The sequence below is a fragment of the Cupressus sempervirens genome, chromosome 4, assembly GCF_028749045.1.
Source record: "Cupressus sempervirens isolate cs-2001-9-10 chromosome 4, ASM2874904v1, whole genome shotgun sequence".
Lineage (NCBI taxonomy): Eukaryota > Viridiplantae > Streptophyta > Pinopsida > Cupressales > Cupressaceae > Cupressus > Cupressus sempervirens.
In genome coordinates this window covers 912,895,170-912,916,446 of record NC_143121.1, presented here as the reverse complement: position 1 = coordinate 912,916,446, position 21,277 = coordinate 912,895,170, and the positions used below count along the sequence as shown (strand labels likewise).

The 21,277-nt window shown below is 35.9% G+C and overlaps 1 protein-coding gene across 1 annotated transcript in view; it reads left to right on the top strand.

Annotated features, from left to right (window-relative positions):
- The window catches only part of LOC149564370 (Cyclin/Brf1-like TBP-binding protein), a 272,701-nt gene that overhangs the window by 112,513 nt on the left and 138,911 nt on the right, over positions 1-21,277 (top strand). The window contains exons 9-10 of the mRNA XM_089827430.1: positions 5,933-6,027; positions 6,128-6,214. Coding sequence (XP_089683556.1) covers positions 5,933-6,027; positions 6,128-6,214 — 182 coding nt within the window. The remainder of the gene's footprint in view (positions 1-5,932; positions 6,028-6,127; positions 6,215-21,277) is intronic.

The following is a 21,277-nucleotide window of genomic DNA, read 5'->3' as shown; positions in this document are numbered from 1 at the left end:
GTTAATGCAGCGTTGGATTTGTCTATTTGCTGGTGTAATAGACTGTGTGAGGAGATTTTGGTTTTGTTTTAGCAGTCAGTTGGATAGACCCATGTCTCAATACTGCAACCCGTGCCTCCTATAGTGTAGCTGCCATAAATATCTGCAGAACTTCCTCTCTTAATTGGACCTCCAACTCTGATTATGCTACAGTCTGCAAGTATTATTAAGGCTTGGAGAGTTATGTTGAGTACCTTGTATTTTCTTCTGCTCTTCATGTGGCTCTTGGCTCTGTCTTTACTTAGTTGCTGAAGTAACCATAAACCCAAGGAACTGCTCAGCTAACGTAAAAGATGTTTAGTAATGAATGAACCTACCGTCCAGTGAGCTTCAAGTCTGATGTAAAACTCGCAAAGAAGATTGGGGCTATGTCCAACTTCCCACTTCCTAAGGGGTTTCATCCCTAAGAAGAACACAGTCACATTTAAGCAACCGACAAGGATTTGAATAATAACATATATTCATTGTAACAATCCTAAGGCAAATGCTTTCCTTTATAACTTCGAAATGAAGAGAGGCTTGAACAACTTAGCAATGTGGGATAAAAGACTATTTCGTCTTTTAGTCACTTAAGTAACTTTATAACATTAAAATATTTAAATAAATCACTTCATTTGAACTTTAATATATCTTGAATTACTTGTTTGATTGCCGTGCCATCTGAAATAGGAATCTCTCCTCATAATTGCCCATGTGACCAAATACAGTTTCTAAAAATAGAAAGGGTCCATCTCTATTACCCCTGACTTACTATACATAGTAAGTATGGCAAATGGAGTCCAAATGACATTGAACGAAGGTCAAATCCATAAATCGCTGAATGTTGGAGATGAATCAATCCTCAGAAGACCCTCTAGCCATCCTCATTAGCTTACGGGGATCCAATATTAGGCTAATTCTTGAAATTCTGATTCTGGCAACCAATGGGGACATTACACATTAAGCTAAGTTTTTAAAAGAGTAGATCTCAAATAGGATGAAGAGGGTAAGTTGTAATCTGATATATTAATATCCTACGCTCTATGTTCTTATTGTATCTTATTAATTCCATTATTTATTTTATTTATCACCACCTTCTCTTTTGAATGTTCTCTGTAAGTATTTTATTCACTTCATTGTATCACTTTTTTACTAGCATTTTCTTCACAAAATCCGAAAGCCCGTTTAATTTTATTTGTATTCCTTGTGTCGATAAGCTAAGTTTTTAAAAGAGTAGATCTCAAATATGATGAAGAGGGTAAGTTGTAATCTGATATATTAATATCCTTCACTCTATCTTCTTATTGTATCTTATTCATTCAATTATTTATTTTATTTATCACCACCTTCTCTTTTGAATGTTCTCTGTAAGTATTTTATTCAGTTCATCGCACCACTTCTTTACTACTTGCATCTTCTTCACAAAATCTGCTGCAGACATGTCCATATCCATATGACTCTCACTTATTTTCTTTTACGTATATTTTTGCTAAGATGCTTTTATAAAATTTCCTTGAATTTACTTGTAATCTACACTTTGAATGATATGCCATTAACCCATTTCTCAAATCTATATAAGATATTCCTGAAGAGCACACGATTATATTGAGAGGGGGCTGGGTGGGGGGTGAATCAGTATAATAATAAAAGAATAATACTGAAATGAACAATAATACACATGAACACTATAACACAAGATTTATGTGGAAACCCAATGTGGGAGAAAACAACAGCTAATAGTTGCTTTTTTACATAAACTGTTCTTTTACAATGGTTTGTAGGCTCCAACTTACTAGAGGCTACAACCTCTATGTTTATGAGCACCGACTCATTGGAAGCTCCAACTCCCACACTTCGCAGGCTCCAACCTACTAGAAGCACCAACCCCCACTACTATCTTCATGAGCACTGACGCACTGCAAACAAATCTCATTCCCACCTTAGTAATGGTGCTAACTCAACTGATGATGGATATTTTGATTGCATAATTTGTAGTCGGTAGATAATTGTAAATGAGAATGAGCTGACGGGTAGGATAGTATGTGTTATTTGTTATGTAGCCGACTTGTGCCCGACGGGTTCCTTCGGGAACCTTCCGAAAGGCCCTTCGGTGAGTATATATACCCCCTTCGGGAAGCATTGTAATCATCATCAAGCATAATCTAATGTTTTGATATATGCGAATAAAGGAAGAAGGTCTGCTATTTCCATCTATTGTCTGTGTGCATCAATCAATTAATCTATGCAGTAAACATAATTTTCCTTTTAATTTTCTTCACAAATCTGAATATACTTTTTTCTCTTCTTTGTTTATATCTATATAATCTTCTATATCAATATTTATAGCTTATTTATATTTTTTTCTGCATATCTTTACATCTTCAGTTGTTCTCTATATTCTTATTTATCTTCTATCTCATACTTGGAATTTTAGTATATATATATATATATATATCTTAATTACTATATTCTTCACATAAATTTCTTCTTCATATATTTCTCTCACCATTCTTCTCTCACACTCCTATTCATATTCTTTATGTATAGTCTTTGTCTTCACACACTTCTCTTCTTTGTCCACATTGCTCTGTTTTCTCTCATTTCTTACATCTTATTTGAAATATCATAGCCCATAATATTTTACGAGTGGCTGTGACTTTTAGACCAAGAATAGTATCTCTTGAAAACTTTGTACCTCTTGATTTTAATTAAGCTCTTTTAATCCACATTAATGACTTCACTATTTTTATGATCATAATTGAACTTGTGTGTAATTGAATGTATAAAGACAATGCCAATACATGTTGATGAATCCTCAGCAGTATATCATTTATAACTTGACACTTGGTGTTCTATGTCTGACATGTGATATCCTTGTTGACGTACTTTGCAACATACACATTTGCTTGTGTTGTATGTTTTGAGAGATCTGCCATATTTCTTTTAATAACTATGCATGTTCACATCGCTGACAAGGCTCATATTCAATTTACCCCTCTGTAGTCATATACAATGACTTGGATAGACACAATATGTCATTGATATTTATTTTCAAACCTGATGGCACTTTGACCTGCTATGTTGGCATTCATGTTCAAGATATACTGTTTAATCATTTTTTCGATGGCTCCGGGTTATGGCAAGTTTTTCGGGCTTTTTTTCTTGACTTTAATTCATGTCTTGCCTTTCCGTCATATTTCTTGAACTGGATGGCATTCAGTCTCATACTTCATCTCTGTACAAGTCTTGATTATATTTGTGTTTGATGCATCATAGTTACCTTCAAGTTTGCATACTTGGAACCGTCGATCTTGACTGTATCTGAGTTTTGTGTTTTTCTTTAATGCTTTCGGGAATATCTTTCATGGTGTTCATAGGAAGATATGCATTGCTGTTTGTCTTGCGTTATCTCCTTGTCTTTTATCAGGACTGGTCTTTACACTAAAACTTGCTCACACAGCAGACTCTACTTTCAATCTTCTTCAAATTCTACCGCCTTCCGATGGGTATTGCTTTCACTCCAATCAACATCTCTATATATATGTTGGCTTTATCGTTTCACCTTTCCTCCATTGTGCATGTCCTCCATCACTGAAAAATATGAATCAAACTTCAAGACTTTCAATGGCATATTCTTATTTGATGTTAGTATTCAAATCTTTTGACATTTGGATTTTGCACCATTGTTCTTCTTTAACTTCCTATGACTCAATTTTGCTCAATTGTAATAGACATGTCATCAAGGCTGCTGACTTGGAAATCCATGGATAGTTTCAATTCAATCACTTGATGACTTCTAAAAATCATCGTTTGACTTAGTATAGTGCTACCAATTGTTGAATTCATGCACAGAGAATATCATCACTATTGATTGTTGTACTCATATTTCAATGGAGATAAAATATGTTTCATGTTTTAGCGCTGCATAGTTTAACTTGCGACTGCTTGTCGGTTTTTGGATCTGCTGGCTCAAAAATTGAGGCACAAAAAACTAGGCACTTAGAAAAAACGGGTGACAACCTAGTTGAGCTCTCAAAAAACCCACCAAGATTCTGCAATCAAAAATTTTTTCCGACCCCAAAAATTAGGGTTTCGAGCAGAAAATCCAGTCGGCGGCCATGGAGGTCAAAAAAGGCAAAAAATGGTATTTTTAGTCCAAAAAATTGTTTGATTCTGATTAGCATATTTTTGTCTGAGACCGCAGAGGCAAGGAGATGTTTGCAAAACAAATTGAGTTTTCTCCCTTAAAAATGCTACCCGTGATCTCAGGAAAACATGAGCTGTTTGTAGAGCCATCTAAAAAAAAACACGAGCCGTTTGATGACGCCTTTCACTTGCAGACTCAGGCCGACCATCCAAAACAAGGAGATGTTTGTAAAACAAATTGAGTTTTCTCCCTTAAAAATGCTGCCCGTGATCTCAGGAAAACATGAGCTGTTTGTAGAGCCATCTAAAAAAAAACACGAGCCGTTTGATGACGCCTTTCAATTGCAGACTCAGGCCGACCATCCATAGGGAGAAACCACGGTTTTCGAGGAAGAAATCATTGCCAGAAAGCATGATTTTGCACACGAAAAATAGACTCCAAGGAAAAATGCAATTTTCTAGTCTTGAATCCACGATTTGTTGATAAGTTTGAAACACGTAAACGTGTGCTGCTCGAAACTCAGTCTCAGAAACCCTAGCTTGAGATTGTGATTTGATTCGGATTTCTCTAGACAGAAAACCCTATGCGGGTTTTTAGAGAAATAAACTGAAAAATTTATGAAAAAATTTAAACAAATAATTTGAAGAAGAAATTATAATTTTTTCCGAAGAAATTTAAGTATTAGCTCTGATACCATGTTACAAGATTCAAGAATTGGCAGATTAATGTATTTCTGGATGATTGATTTTTTTAACAGAGGAAGAAATGTGTTCCTTAGAAAGAATTACATGGATGTTGTTTCTTTTAGAAACAATGTAGACTGAAGATGAAATTAGAAACAAAATTGAAGATAGGATAGGAAACATTCCTATTTGGACTGAAGACAAAAGAGATAGAATAGGAAACATTCCTATCTAGACTGAAAGACGGACTACAGACAAGTAGTTGACCATTATAGAAAGTATTTAACTAAGGAGATAATATCTTAATAAAGATATTAAAGATATTATCTTAATAAAATATGCCTGAAAAACAAAGGGGATTTTTTGTCCCAATCATCGAACCTTTATGGTGACTCCACAGTTTAAAAAATATTGAACTTTGTAGATGCTTATAAATAAGTGGTCTGCACTTAAATTTTTATAAATTTAATCTGGTATGCCTATTTTGCTGCCAAAATTATTGTTCAAGCCTTTCACGATCTCATGGATTTGTTGTTTATCTAAACAAAATTGCATTCCTTGAAAAATTGTGGGCATGCAGTTTTTTTCATACGGTTTGCATAATCTTGTGTGCATCTTTTGTTAAATCTATTTGATCCTTGTGTTGTACCACACTTTTTTGGTCTTTGTTTTTAGCTAGAAACAAGGATCTTTTATTTGTTGCCGTAGTTAGTTTTTTTCGTAAATTGACATAAAAATCTCACTTCTTGAGGGAAAAAAATCTATCAAACCTTGTGCTTTTTCTAGTTTTACAATTAGTTCAACATCCTAGAATTAAGTTGTATTTATTGTAAAAAGAAGCTAGAGATTTTGTCCTAAGGTTCTCAGGTTTTCGATTTATATATGTTGTCAAAGGGAGCTTGCCTTTCCATTTGAAGAAAGGTTTCCTCTCATATGCTGTTTGTATTTTATGTTGCACCAAAACTTCCAAATTAAAATGCTTAAAAAAAGGAAAAAATATTTCTTGCACGTTGCTTTTTGTATTCCGGTTTTATAAATTCCAAGTGACTGTAATTCACCAATTATATGAACTTGTATTTTACAGGCTTACTTGGCAGAACAACATCAACGAAGCAATATCATGCTATATCGAACACTGCCTTGAGAATTCTATCAAGTATGAAGCGTAATTGGATGCAGGTAACACTTTTTTGTCTTAAAATGCTTTTTAAGATTCTTACTCACTGCCTCTTTTTGACATTTTTTTTGATCTTGGTTGTGAACATCCTACAATCCTTAGACTGGGAGAAAACCAAGTGGCTTGTGTGGTGCAGCATTGTACATATCCGCCCTCTCACATGGCTTTGGATGCACTAAAGCAGATGTTGTAAGTCAACATTATTATAGTTATTTCATTACATAAAAAACATTTGGGGTGGTGTATGTTTAAATAGGCTTGCGCTTTGTTTCTTTTCAATAGTGAAATAGAGTTTTTAGGTTCTTTACATAGTGTCAGCATCATTTAACTCTGTTTTTCTATATTCTGATATTGTCTTCTCCAAAGGACAAATTTATTTTAAAAAACAGCAATTGAAATTCAAACTGTAATATATTACAAACTGCTTGAGTTTCTATTCAGAATATTTTCTTTTCCTGAATTCTTGCTTATCTTGTTTTCTCTCTTTTTATGATTTATTGGTACATTGATTTTGTGCGCCAGTACGTTGATTTGTAGGATGCGCATTAAATGCATCTTTATGGCAGGTATTTTAATTTCCTTGATTTGTAAATACTGGCTGAGATAAACATCTGAGACTTTTTTGTATAAGAATTTGTGTGTGGATATGAATCTGAATTGAAGTTTCAGTTCAGTGGACAATGACTTAATGTGTTATAGATGCCTAGAGCTCTGATTTCTTTTTTAAGATCTACTTATTTAATAGCTTTACAATGCATAAAATCTATTAAAATAATATCTCCTATGTTATTCTATTTTAATTTTTAACGATCACTCCTAGATATTGTAAATATCTTTTATAGTAGATTCGTTCTATTATTTGTATGTTTCTTTTTAGAAACATCTTGATTTCAAACTCTATAAGAACAATTCATTCTTTGCTAATAATTCATTCAATTATTTTACCATTTACTTGTGTAATATGATATCAAAGCTAAGTTATTCAATTTAATTTAGAAAAAGATATAATTTCTTTATGAAATTTATTCATTTAAATTTTTTTACCCCTTGGTTTTATTTTGCAACTCCTGGGTTTATTTCCTCTAAATCCGCAGGTTTTCCCCTGCAAGTCGGGTGTGCTTTAGAAATCATCTTTTGTGGATTTTTTTTTTGTAGTGACGAGATTCCCTTTGTGGATTTTCATCCTGTGTTTTGTTCACAACACCCTTCTTGGCGCTCTTTCTCTACAACTTGTGCTTCCTCTTTGGCTTGGACAATTAGTGTTTTCTACCCATGATGACCCGTACCCTTTTTTCTTCTAACTCACATGTTTTTATAATCTGCATTGTTTTGCCCTTTTTTGGCTTATTTTTTACCATTGGACGACTTCTTTCGACGGGTTTGGCATAGTTTGTCTTTTCCTTTGTCATTCTCTTTGCTTGTTCCTAGCTTGATTTCTCTGCCCTTGGGACACGATTGTTTTTCTCTTGCACACAACCTGTGCCAAGTAATTTTGACCATTACACTGTTTGGGTTTTTGTAGACAAGATATGAGACTAAATAATATTATTTTTCTTGCATTTTTGCATTTCTCTGATAGTTGGATTGTTTGCAAAGCAGTTCATCCACAACTAACTAGGGTTTGTTTTATTTTGCCGAGATTGTTTGTTGGCTTCAAGTTTTCCTTATATTATTCTTGGTGGGCTTTTCAAGATGTCACCTAGGTTGCCTTAAGATTTTTTTGGGTGTCATGTTCTTTGTGGCTTGAATTTTGTGCCAGTTGATTATGTGTGATTACAGATTCTTGATGGGTTTCTTAAGACCTTGATTGGGTTGTCTTTAGTTGTCTATTCCATCATTTGTGAACAACACATTCAAATTTGTGCATTCAACCATCTAGTTTTCTCACTTTTCGTGCCTCAAAACTGTGTAATGACATCTTTGACCAACATTCTGTTGGAAGGCAATAAAAAATTCAATAGCAAGAACTACAATACTTGGAAGCATTATATGATGGCAATCATTGAGAACAAGTGTCTTGACAAAATTGTGTTACACACGACTACATGTCTCAAGGAAGCAGACACAAAGCAAGATAAATGTAATGACCATAATTAAGGTGTTATGCTCATCAAACTTCGTGTAATTGCTAGTTGATTCCCACAGTTTTCTTCTGGTCAACAACTACAAAAACTTGGAGCCATCTAAAAGGTTTGAATGAAACCTCAGAAAACAGTCTTGCATTCTTTTTGAAGAACATTTTCTTCTCGATTATGATGGATGATGAAGTATCCCTTTAGGAGCATCTTAATAAAATCAAGGATATTCATGATCAGTTTGAAGCCATTTGAGCAAAATGGAAGACATGGTGGTAATCACTCAAAAGAGTCTTCCATCTTCCTGTGAGCACTTTGTTGATGCTCTCAAGATTGCTTCCACTCATTCTAATATTTCTTTTTCCGAACTTTGTATAACTCTTCTACAAAAAGATCACTAGAAACAACAATTTGGCAATGGTACCAACTCATCGTCTCACAGTCAAGCATTCTTAGCTAAATCCACATGCCACTATCAATTCTCCTAGTCTTCTTAGCAAAACCCTTCTGCTCATTCACCAGAAGGCCGAAAGAAGAAAAATGTTTAGTGCGACTATTGCCATAAGTTTGGTCATATAAAGTTGGAGTTATTTAAATGCTTAGTTGCTCAAGCTGTAATATTCACTGCTGTATTTGAGCCAGAAAAAAAGAAGAAAATTGCACAACACTGAAGGGAATTTCGTCAAATAGTTAGACTATAACCAGCACTGGATAAATTATGTGTTGTTTTTCAGCTTCTTACGATCAATCGAAGATTCATGCCAGAATATATCAAACAAAGTGATAATGTATTCAATTTAAATTGACCATAACCAGTTCACACGTTCATTCAACATATAATTTAATACTCCAAGAACAATCAATTGATTCAGTCTACAATATAAACTCTGGAATTCAGTCAAGTATAACCAGTAGAAAGAAATGACCATTACAATGGGAATGAGATGGTATAGACCCGTGTATGATGAATACCACTGAGATCTTAGAATCCGCAACTAACTACACCTCTATCCAAAACATTGGTCACACCACCCGACTGGAACTGCAAAGAAAACCCGTGTAAATAGAACAATCCAATTGTCTGCAATAATTGGGACTTGGACGTGATCTGGGAATGGTGCCCGACCCGCGTGGAAAAACAACCCGTGAGCTGACCTAAAGGAGGTGGTTCAGATGAACACCCACTACTTCTGGAAATCTGTTATCTACCCTTGCGTATAACCTACAACACTCTATCCAAATGCCCAACTTCTGCATTACCCTGGGTGACCTGTAATCTCCAACGTGAGTTATTAGCAATAGACCGCGGCTTCAGTATTGGACATGGGAATGAGAAGTCTGTGATATCAATGTCGTTTTCCATTCTGCAAACCTGAGATGTATAACTTGTAGGGTGTGTGGTGATTTCCAATATGAATCTCAACGACACTATGCTAGCTGTTAGTACACAATGCTATCCTACTTAATTGGCAAGATTTAAATGCAGACGCTAGGAATACAAATGAAGACCTTAAAATCTCAACCCTACATGCAACTTGATTGTACTTACTTCCACTTGCTTCATATTCTCTTTGCCGATTTCTGCTTGGTGTTGTTTGTTTTCCAAGAGGAAGGATTGGGGTGACGTCCAACTTCCTCAAACAACTTGAGGGATTTCGTCCTCAGAGTTTGCCAGTCACTTCAAAGCAACCAGAACTTCAGTATATTTGAGTTCATATATTCTTGTGTGTAAATCCCAAGACAAGGTCCCTTATTTATAACCTCAAAGTGAGGGAAAGATGTTGAAATAAGGGATGTGGGATAAAACAACAATTTCGTCCTGTAGTCACGTAAGTCACTTTATAAGTAAATGACTTATAACATAAAGTAACTTTATCCACACACTTTAATATAATAAATGATGTACGTAAGATAAAATTTCCGATGTGACTGGTAGGCATCTTGATAGTTAATGTCGTTAATCTATCCGGATGTGGAGATAGATTGACCTGGCGCCATAACACTAGTGCGGAGAAGCGGACATGACACAAGCCAAGCAATCTAGTTCACAATCTCAAGTGTATGTTGTAGAGAACACTAAGCCAGGTGAATCTACCTTTTACGTCTTCATAGCTAAAAGACCTGCAAATCATGTAAAATCCTCTACTTGGTATATTTATTCAAATGCCTCCTGCCACTTCACTCATCGCCGAGATTAGCTTACAAACTTCCAACCTTTCTCAGATTTAGTTTTCTTTGGAGGACAAGAGTACATCGTTGTAGGAAGAGGCAATATCTAGATTCAATTTAGAGGAAGGAAACCAATTTTCCTTGATGTATACTATATTCTAGGCATGTAAATCATCTCTCTGCTAATCAAATTTTGAGACATTCTCAGCTTGATGTCACCATCTGTTCACATTAATGCAATATCATTGATCAAGAAACTCAGTCCATAGTTTTCGTTGATGTTTATCTTCTCAACCATTCTATACAATGGTTGTCAAGAAGGAGACTCCAAAAGAGGCTTGGTCAAGCCATAACAATCATCTCAAAGCTTTTGGCTCCACCGCATTTGTTTGAATCCGTGATGGTAAACAAACAAAGTTAGATGCCAAGAGCTAGAAACTCATGCTAACTAGCTATAGTGATAATCACAAAGCCTATTGCCTAGTTGATATGGAGACTAATTGCCTCATCTTTAGTCGTGATGTGATCTTTGATGAGGAATGAAGGCCATTTCAGCTCTCTCCAATTATGGATTCAAAGGATCAATTTCTTCAAGCCAAAGTCTTGGATATCTGTCTCCCATTAGGTCATATGATGGGAAGGCTTCAACTAAGAAGGCTCCACATATTACTCTTGTTGCCTCTCTTCCAGTTCCTTCTCCAACTAGTTCACGTAGACATGCAACCACATCACCTGGTTTTGCTCACGATTCATTTGACATTCTCTTTGCTGATGATGAACTCCTTGCATTTCCTGCTTCAAATGTTAACATTTCTTTTTGGCCTAAACGGTGGGCTAAGACGATTGGTGATCTTTATGACAATGATCTCATTAAGGGTAGAGCTGCTAAAAAAGAGAGCAAACCTTCTAACTAGGTAAAGTTTTCTCTTATTGCCAACATTCACATTGTGTGAACCTCAAACATATATGAATGCAAAAGGAATATTTGAGTGAGAAGAATCTATGTAGATTGAGCATCATAGATTCTTAAAAAATAACACTTGGGTTCTCTCAGATCTTCCTTTAGGGAAGAGGACCAGTGGTTGCAAATGAGCCTACAAAGTTTATTACAAAGTTGATGGTGCTTTAGATAAGTACAAGGTTTTTCTTGTTGCCGAAAGCTTCTCTTAGCGGGAAGGAATTGACTATGAAGAAACGTTTTCTTCCACTAGAAAAATGAGCACCATTAGATTAGTCGTCGCCATGCTAGCACAATGTGAGTGGAAGGTCCATCAAATGGATGTCAATAGTGTGTTCTTGAATGGTGAATTACAAGAAGTGCACATGACGCAACTTCTTGTATTCAAGGTTGCTGATAAAGAACAATAGTTACTCAAATTGGTGAAAGCACCCTGTGTCCTCAAATAGTTTCCTTGACTATGGTACATAAAAATTGTTAAGTACCTCACAAACCAGGGTTTCTAGAAGAGTCCTTCGGACTTAAATTTATATGTAAAGACTACTGCCAGTGATTATCACAGGCTGTTTTGAATCGTTGATTCAGGTTATCAAACAAAATCTCTACCAGTCTTTTGATATGGCCGACTTTTGACTTCTTTGTTACTGCCTAGGTGTTGAGGTTTGGCAACAATTATTAATTTTATGGTAGTGCTCGTTAACCACACGCAAACTATCAGATTTGTTGCCTTCCTAACCATAGATGATAAGCTGTTATCATCACACATGAGCACACTACATATTTATTACATTGCATAACTCATTTTTTATTAATGCAAGAATGACCTTGTGTATATGAGTCAACGCCTTTTAATAGACCTCAAGTCGACCTTGTGGTTTTGGCAAAAAGATCAGGGTCAAACCTATTAATTACAAGTTACATTCATATAGGTCTTGCCCAATATAATAGGACTTGCCCAATTGCATAATTGCAAATTACATGAATCATCTTAATAGGGCCAGACCCAATTATGAATTGAAATGACAAAGCTTATCAATAACACGATGAAGGCGGACATGCCAATTAGCTATTAGGTGTAGTAGGTCAGCTCCAAAATGGATCTGATCTAACTACACATCAATCCCCTTTAGCTAGGTAGGATTCCTTCAATACCCGAGATGCATAGTGACAACCATCATGGCTATTCCCATGAAAATGCAAGTGAACTTAACCACCAAGGCTAATCCCAGAGGGTGGATTCATCATGACTATTGCCATGAATGGAAACACAAGTGCTCATCACAAAAAAGTGGCGGTGTTCACCATGGCTACTCCCAGAGGATGAATAAACAAAAGTGCCACATCATGGAATTTCTTCCATAACATTCACTATGCCTACTCGCAAAGGGCGGATCCACCATACTGACTCACAAAGGGTGGAATGAGGGCTTTCATCTCAGACTTCTTCCTTTTTGAAAATGCAAGTGAACATAACCATGTGGCTATTCCCAAAGGATGAACAAACAAAAGTGCTACATCATGGAATCTCTTCCATAGCATCCACCATGCCTACTCGCAAGGGGTGGATCCACCATACCTATGTAGAGGGTGGAATGAGGAATTTTGCCTCAGACTTCTCCTGCCATGAAAATACAAGTGAACATAAACACCATTGCTACTCCTGGAGAGTGGGTCCATCATGGCTACTTCCTTGAATGGAAACACAAGTGCTCATCATAGAAATGTGATGACGTTCACCATGGTTACTCCTAGAGGACGAATAAACAAAAGTGCTACATCATGAAATTTCATCCATGACATCCACCATGCCTACTTGCAAATTGTGGATCCACCATACTTGTTGGCAGAGGGTAGAATGGGGGCTTTCACCTCAAACTTCTCTATGCCTACTTGCAAAGGGTGGAATGAGAACTTTCATTCTCCCATAGAAGAATGCATCTCCACCATGCCTACTTGCAAAGGGTGGAATTAGGGCTTTCACCTCATACTTCTCTCAAAGAAGAACGCATCTCCACCATGTCTACTCGCAAGGGTGGATCCAATGTACCTACTTGCAAAGGGTGGAATGAGGGCTTTCACCTCAGATTTCTCCCAAAGAAGAATGCATCTCCACCATGCCTACACGTATAGGGTGTATCCACCATACCTACGTGCATAGGGTCGAATGAGGGTTTTCACCTCATACTTCTTCTAGAGAAGAATGCATCTCTACCATGCCTACGCATAGAGGGTGGCTCCACCATACCTACTTGCAGAGAATGCATTGACAAGGGCTTGTGCCTCAAGCTTCTCCTAGGGAAGAATGCATTATCGAGGATTTGCAACTCAAGCTTCTCCTAGAGAAAAATGCATTTACGAGGGCTTGCACCTCAAGCTTCTCCTAGAGAAGAATGCATTTACGAGGGCTTGCACCTCAAACTTCTCAAACAAAGAAGAATGCATTAACAAGGATTGCACCTTAAAACTTCTCCCTCTCAGAAAAGAACTCATTAACAAGGGGGATTGTACCTTGAACTTCTCCCTCATGGAAAAAGACTCATTAACAACACATAAAAGATCGTTTGAATCTCTTAACATAGAGAACATTCTCATAGCTTTGATTAACACATACTAGGAAATTGGCTCCAATGTTTGTTGAACAATGAGCTCTTTTAGTTACACTGCTACACAATCTTGTTGTCCCTCTCCAAGGATTTGCCATTCTACATTTGTCACTCAAGCTCCTTCTAAATCTGATTTCTGTAGCTTAATAGTCTTCCTCTAAATGTCATTTCTGTTTTACTGTACTGGGTAAATGGATTAATGCATACAAACAATAGATACGAACAACATAACTCCTTATATTATTCGCATATGCCAAAGACATTACATTATGCTTGAATGATGATTTACAATAATCCCGAAGGGTGTATAAATACTTTCCGAAGAACCTTCCCGAAGGGGTTCGTCAGCTACATAACAAGAACCTTCCCGAAGGGACCCGTCGGCTACATAACAAGAACCTTCCTGACGAGACCCGTCGGCTACACAATATTTACCTACAACATCATTCCCCCCAAAAGAAAAAGTCGTCTCCAGACGACAATTACAAAACAAAATACATTAACTGACTAACTACAACAAGATAAATTTGCTTCTGTGACATCACTTTCACATTCGTTCTATGCTTGCACCAAACTGGTCTCCAACCCATATGCATCTATAGCCTCTGCTAACACAAGATTGTCCCTTAATCAAGCTGACCTTGATAGCCACCCGTGTTGCTTTCTCTGCTTCCAACTCCAGGGTACCCTGAGCCAAGTGTCGCTATACTGCCTTCAACTGGATGATCAACTCCTCCCAAGCTCTCCATGCATCCACCAAGACAGCTTCACGTCCAACACCTACTCCAAGTGCCTCTAGTGCACAGATACTTCATGCTTGTAGCAACTCCAGGTCTCATCAACGGGTCAGACTTCCCACGACTGATATCCGCAACGACAACCTATATAGGTTCTTTCTCTTTAATGAACTTAGGTGCCACAAATTCAGTTCCATGGTGCAAGCAATGTCCCCATGTTCATTTATATAGCTTGCATTACTTTGCATGAAATCTCTCATCACTGCATTGCTTCTCAATCTGTCCTATAAGCATCTCTTTATTGCCTAAATTTTCTCACAATCACCAAAGGTCTTTCGCCATCACAAAATTATAGTGTCGGGAGAGAGTGGAAAATGTGAACACCAAAGCATCCTCCAAGGCTCTTCAGTTAGACATTCTCATAAGAATCCCTCATTTCTCACATTAGTTAAATTCTGATTTTTCTATTGTGATTGAGGATCTTTACTAGACCCACTCTAATAGCATGTTAATTTTATGGTAGTGCTCACTAACCATAGGCAAACCATCAGATTTGTTGCCTTCCCAGCCATAGATGATAAACTCTTATCATCACCTCTGATCACACTACATACTTTGTACTTCGCAATATTCATTTTCTATTGATGCAAGAATGACCTTGCACATATATGAATCAACACCTGTTAAATAGACCTTCAATCGGCCTTTTGGTTTTTGCACTAAGAATAGGATTAGACCTATTAATTACAAGTTACATTCATATAGGTCATGCCCAATATATTATAAAGTCTTGTTAACAATACTTTGCCTTTTATTGTTTATATGTTTTATGAATGATAACATTATATTGTCCTAGTCTTATTCAATGGACCTTGGTCTGAGAAATCACAAACTGCAAGACTTCAAGGGTAGCATTGCTAAGGCAAGCAGCTGTGGAAACTTCTCTACAGAAATCAATGTGACCAGGTGAGTCAATGAGATTGATATTGTGACCTCCATAACACAGAGTGACAGAGGAGCTCTTCATGATGATGGTGTGCTGGTTCTCATTATCAAGATAATCAAGAAAGTAAACCATGCCCTCCTACCTCTCTGAGACCAGCCCACTCGCTGCTCTGGCAATCATATGATCTGTCAATATCATCTTTCCATGTTCGAGTGTGCCACTATGCATATCTTCCTCACCATTTCACCTCTTCCTCTGTTTTTCATATTTTAATTTAATTTCACACTATGCTTGCAAGTTTCCACTTAACTTCTGAATCAGAGAGACCCCCATAGATCGCAAGAGCAGAAGCAGAAGTAGAGCAATGGAGGCAGCAACCATTTTGAGGATCAACCTTGTATAATTTGGAGCCAGTTCCAACTAATCTTCAAGTTCACCTTAAACATTTCAACCATGGCACATAACATGACTTATCTCAAAGTTAACAGTTTTTCGAAAATGATTAAATTTTTACCTATCATTTGTTTAGACTGATTGAAGGTGCCTGCTCTATTTGCTCAAGCCCAATAATTTATAATCTCAATATTTGTTCTTTAAAGGCACCGAGATTATTTTTGTCTTATTTAACAACTTCATATAAGACTCCTAGTTTTCTTGCTAGCCCGACATTTACGAGAAGAAAATTTATTGATAGTAGCAATAGAGGTATTAGAACCCGATAGGTTGAACTGTCTTCCCTTGCTGTTGTATCTCCAATATAAATCCTTTCACTGTTCTTCATCATTTTATAATGTCTTACGTATTTCAAACCTGCTGTTACGAGCCTATAATTATATTAGCTTTGAGCCAATTTATGTAATATGCAAACTCCTATTTATGCATATTGTGATCCTAAATCAAAACTGGAACCTCTAATTGTTCTTTTGAGTGAGGAGTAACTCTTTCAGTTGGTTCAATCAATCTATTCCCCACATATTTTTCTGCTTAGGTTCCAACAACTGTTGGTGTAACTTGATGCAACTGCATACCAGTAGAGTTTACAAGTCTAATAAAATTGCTAATTAGATCTTCTTGTTCTCATTTGTTGTCAGTTGAGATGGTACCGGCTCTCCAATTATATGTTGGCTGATGTTAATGTTTTCTTCTTCCAACTCTGCAGATTACTTTCTCCTTATACTGTAATATACATGACCAGTGTATATAATATCATCGATGTGGTTCAGTCAAGTGATGACTATCATTTCATGCCTTTTGAGCCCCTCTTATTTCATTTTTATGTTTGCAGTCTGGCTCTGATACCTATTTAGTTTCTTGGATCACGGCAAATATAACAGCATTGCCTAATGTATTGGTATGCACTCTCCAAATGGCAGCGTCCTCTTGTATTTGTATGAAGAATAAACCAAGAGAAGAGACATGTCCCTTCATGACACATGTCTATTCATCAGTATAATTAATATAATGACAAACTTAATTATATATATATATATATATTTTTTCTCTTTTATCTCACAGGTTTTTCCTACTAAAGCTACCAAAACATCAACACTTACTGTAAGAAATCTTCAGATTCCATTATATTCCACAATGCTAAAACAAAATGACAAAATAATAAAAAAATAATAGACATCATGGTCAAGATGAAGCAATTGTTTCTTTAATAACTCCTCCATATGCAAAAAAAAAGAAACTGAGAAAGTACATATAGTTTGTAATTTGTATTTATACAAATACTGGAATATATATCCAGAACCTTAAGAGTACCATGGCTAGTTTATGTTTGGGACAACTTGTTCACAAATATATGAAAGTTTATCTACATAGGCTATCATATGAATATTTGAATATTTTCTATTTATTTATCTATCATCTTTGCCATCCTCACAGTCCCCAAAAATACACTCAAAAGATCCTATCCTTGAAATGCGTCCCCATGTCCCAGAAATTTGGTGGAACATAGCTTTTACAGTAATAAAACTTGAAAAGATACCACAGTAATATGGGGACACGTCCCCCCACCTTTTTGCCCCACGTCTCGGAGACTTGGATGCATTGGGGACTTGGGGACAACGTTCCCCTATCCCTAACAAAGTCACCAGATTTCGCCACCTCCGCCTAGTTGGGGGACGTCTTGATGTTGACTATTTGCTGATTCAACTATTTGTGCTCAATGTTCGATGTTCCAATTCAATCCAATGTTCAAGTATTTACTCTTTTACATCCTTATATCTTATATTGCAATACATCTTTTCATAACTAGCATTATAAAGTAACATATGTATAAATAGATACACACCCCCTCTTGTCCCCCGCCACTGTCCCCCCGCCGTCCCCCCACCATCCCCAAATTTAGGCCCCTCTGTCCCTCTGTCCTAGAAACTTGTCCCCCCGTTCTTGTGTCCCCTTGTCCCCTAGGGTGGTGTAACTATGAAAGATACACATTAAATTTTTTTTTAATCTTGAATGTGAAATCCATAGAAAAGATTGTCAATATTGTAAATTACAAGCACACATTGTTCATAGTAGGTGAGATTTTATCACAATAGCAAAAATTGTTTGGCGAAAAAATTGGCAAACCCAAAGTATGGCTTTTTGGAAAAATCGGAAAAACCTCAGGAAATGATCAGATTTTCAAACAAAAAACCATTAAAAATATTAGAAAAAGAGAAACTATGTTTTTAAAGGTTAAGGGCATTTCCGTTGCATAGAGATATAGAGAGCAAATAAAGAAAACTTTAAGCCATGAATTATAGAAAATAAATTTTGCTAACTTTATAAGAGGGCAGTCAGCAAATAGTTGTCAAATTCTGCGATCAAATATTAGCAAAGCCCATGAAGCAGCTAAGGCCAAAATGAACAGAATTCTTAAGAGAGCCATCAGCAAATAGTTGTAATCTAAGATCAAATATTAGTGAAGTCTATGAAGTAACTGACATCAAAATTTATCAGAAACCAATCAACCTATTGTTAGGAATTTGGTAAGAGTTGAAGCGATGTGATCCAAGATTTTTCATTCTGATTTAGGCAAGGAGTTTTATTCGTGCAGTTCAATATTTGAGAAAGCTTATCAAATCATATTCCACAACTCCAATGCTTTGTTTTCTATAATGGCAATTGGTAAGTCCTTTCAATATGGAGAAGAAATTAGAACACAACCAAAGATATTTGTTTAGTTGAAGCAGAATTTAACAAAAGACATTTGTTTAGTTGAGGTAAACGATTACCAAGCCATTAGTTTTAGCCATAGTTCCAAGAACCATGACGATTCATGCGATTCGGTGATTTGATTCAAGCCAATCAATTTTTTGTGAATCAGTGAATCGAATCAGTGATAAAGGGTTTATTAAATAAGTTACTAAATTTCAAGGGTTTTTTAAATTCGATTCCAATTCATGGCCGATTCACGATTCGATTCGGCCTTGCCGATTCCGATTCTTGTTACTTTGGTTTGCAGCTACTATTACAGGTGGAGACAAATGTTAATAATAAAATTAAATATAATAATATCAAATTAAAAATCATGTATATGAATTAGAACTTGAGTATATTAATTATATATGAAAAATGAAACATATATATATTATAAATTTTTATTACTTTTAATTATATATATATATATATATTAATAGTCAGTAATAATTTAAATTATAAAACTACTTTATGATATCAATTATAAATTGTTTATGGATGAAAAGATTATTACTTATAATTCATAGATAAGTTGTTGGTTTGGGTTTAGGGATGGGTTCGGATTTGGGTATGGGTTCATGGGTTTGGGCAAGGTTCTTTTTTCCCTTTTGGGTTCGTGGGGGCTCCGTGAATATATATATATATATATATATATATATATATATATATATATATAGACACACACACACAAGAAAATATATAATAATGCCGGATTATAAAAGACAATGCAGACAATCCCAATCTATATCGAGAGTGCATTATATTTCACTGATGTAGAACTAAGGAATTCACTTTTGTTTTTTCACTACTTACAAACTCAGGTGGAGATATTGGATTTATAAAGGAGAGGTAATCTATCTTGTAGTTTTCTTTTGAACATGAAAAGTAGATGGTCATGCACTAAGAACATTGTAATTTACCCAGTACAAATACTCTGGATTTTATGTTTTTTTTTGTGCACAATATGCAAAACAAACTACTAAGACTAACTTTAATGCTGGATATGATTGTTATAAACTGGGATTTTATTAACAGCCAAATACTCATAGAATTCACCACTTTGATTGGAAATCCAATCTGAATTTACTGTCCAAGATAAGTTCTAGTCGTATGAGTTTGTTGACACTAGAGGACAAGATACTGATGTGTTCTTAGTGGAGTTGTGTATGATCAAACTTTTCCTGATTGCTGATACAAGTTCTGACACACTTGGTCATTTTTATACAGAAAGTATTAAGCAGCTTCTCTTAGCATTTATGTTGAGTTGAACAACTTACTAGTGCTAAAAATATTTAATTTACCATTATTTAGGAACCAAGACTAGCAATATCTCTGTGAAATCTCAGTTAATAGATTAAAGTCGTATTCCAGACAATGCTGTAGGATGCTGTGTGGATCTACAGTCTGTTGTGCGGATCTGGCCTGGACCCGCCACAGGCTCAGCCTGGATCAGGATCCGTGACAAATCCGGACCCGAACCTGGCTGGTAGTGTCCAAACCCTGCAACGTAGCTATAGGTGTTTGCTCCTCCTTCCTCAAAGTTCCATCTATAGTAGTGCATGATAATTCTAATTTTCAAACTAGTCTTTAGGATTTAATTATGTATATGTTTGCATTAGAATCCATTGGGCAGGGTGTACAGAACTCGAGCCATATTGAAGCCAAAATCTAGAGTAGATTATTCATGTGCTTCAACACTGTCTCTCATGACCTCCACAATTTAGGATGATTTAGGCCCTTTGAAATTCTGTTGATAACTACCATTGCTCCTCCTGCTCTTTGTTTAGGGTTTTCCAAAGGTTGGGAAGAAAACTAAGGGACACAAAAACAATCTTTTTGTACACTGTTTTGACGTAGACTTCCATTCTGTCTTGGGATCTGCCCTATTTCCGAGTGAGTTGACAACAAATTTTCCATGTTTCTTTTGCCATTTAAGGGATTTAAGCATGATTTTAATGCATTTTAAATGCAAAAAGTCATTGAAAAATGGGACAACAATTATTTCTCAAATCAGGAATAAATCGGCTAGCTCCAAGATTCACAATCAATGGGTATAATCATGATTGTGCAAACATTATTGCTTCTCTGATCTTTATTTTTAAAATGGTGATATAGCTTGCACTAGATAATTTCTTGTTACTTTTAATACTAGGAAGAGCTAGGTTTCCCAACTCTAACCATCAAGCAGGTGTCGAAGGACTGTTGTCCATTGCATCTAATGTCTACATTTAAACTCAACTAGCTACATTCCTATTGTCTTTCCATAAGCTTTTACTAGCCAGTGCACATTTTTTACAGTAATCGCTCGATGGGTATTAAATTCTTTCACTTTTACTTGAATTTTTTAATTTTATTTTTTTAGCCTAGATTATCTTTCATTAAGTTGGGGAATATTTTTCTTTGATAGTACATTTGGCAACTTCCTTTGCAGTTGTGTATCTCTTAGTATTCCCTTACTGTCACATATATATTTCCTAACTATTTGTAGATTGAATTGTGCAATTAGATGAGATTTTGTCTGGGAAGCAAATGTTCAAGGAAACTTAATAAGGGTGGGGTATATGTCTAAGAAGTT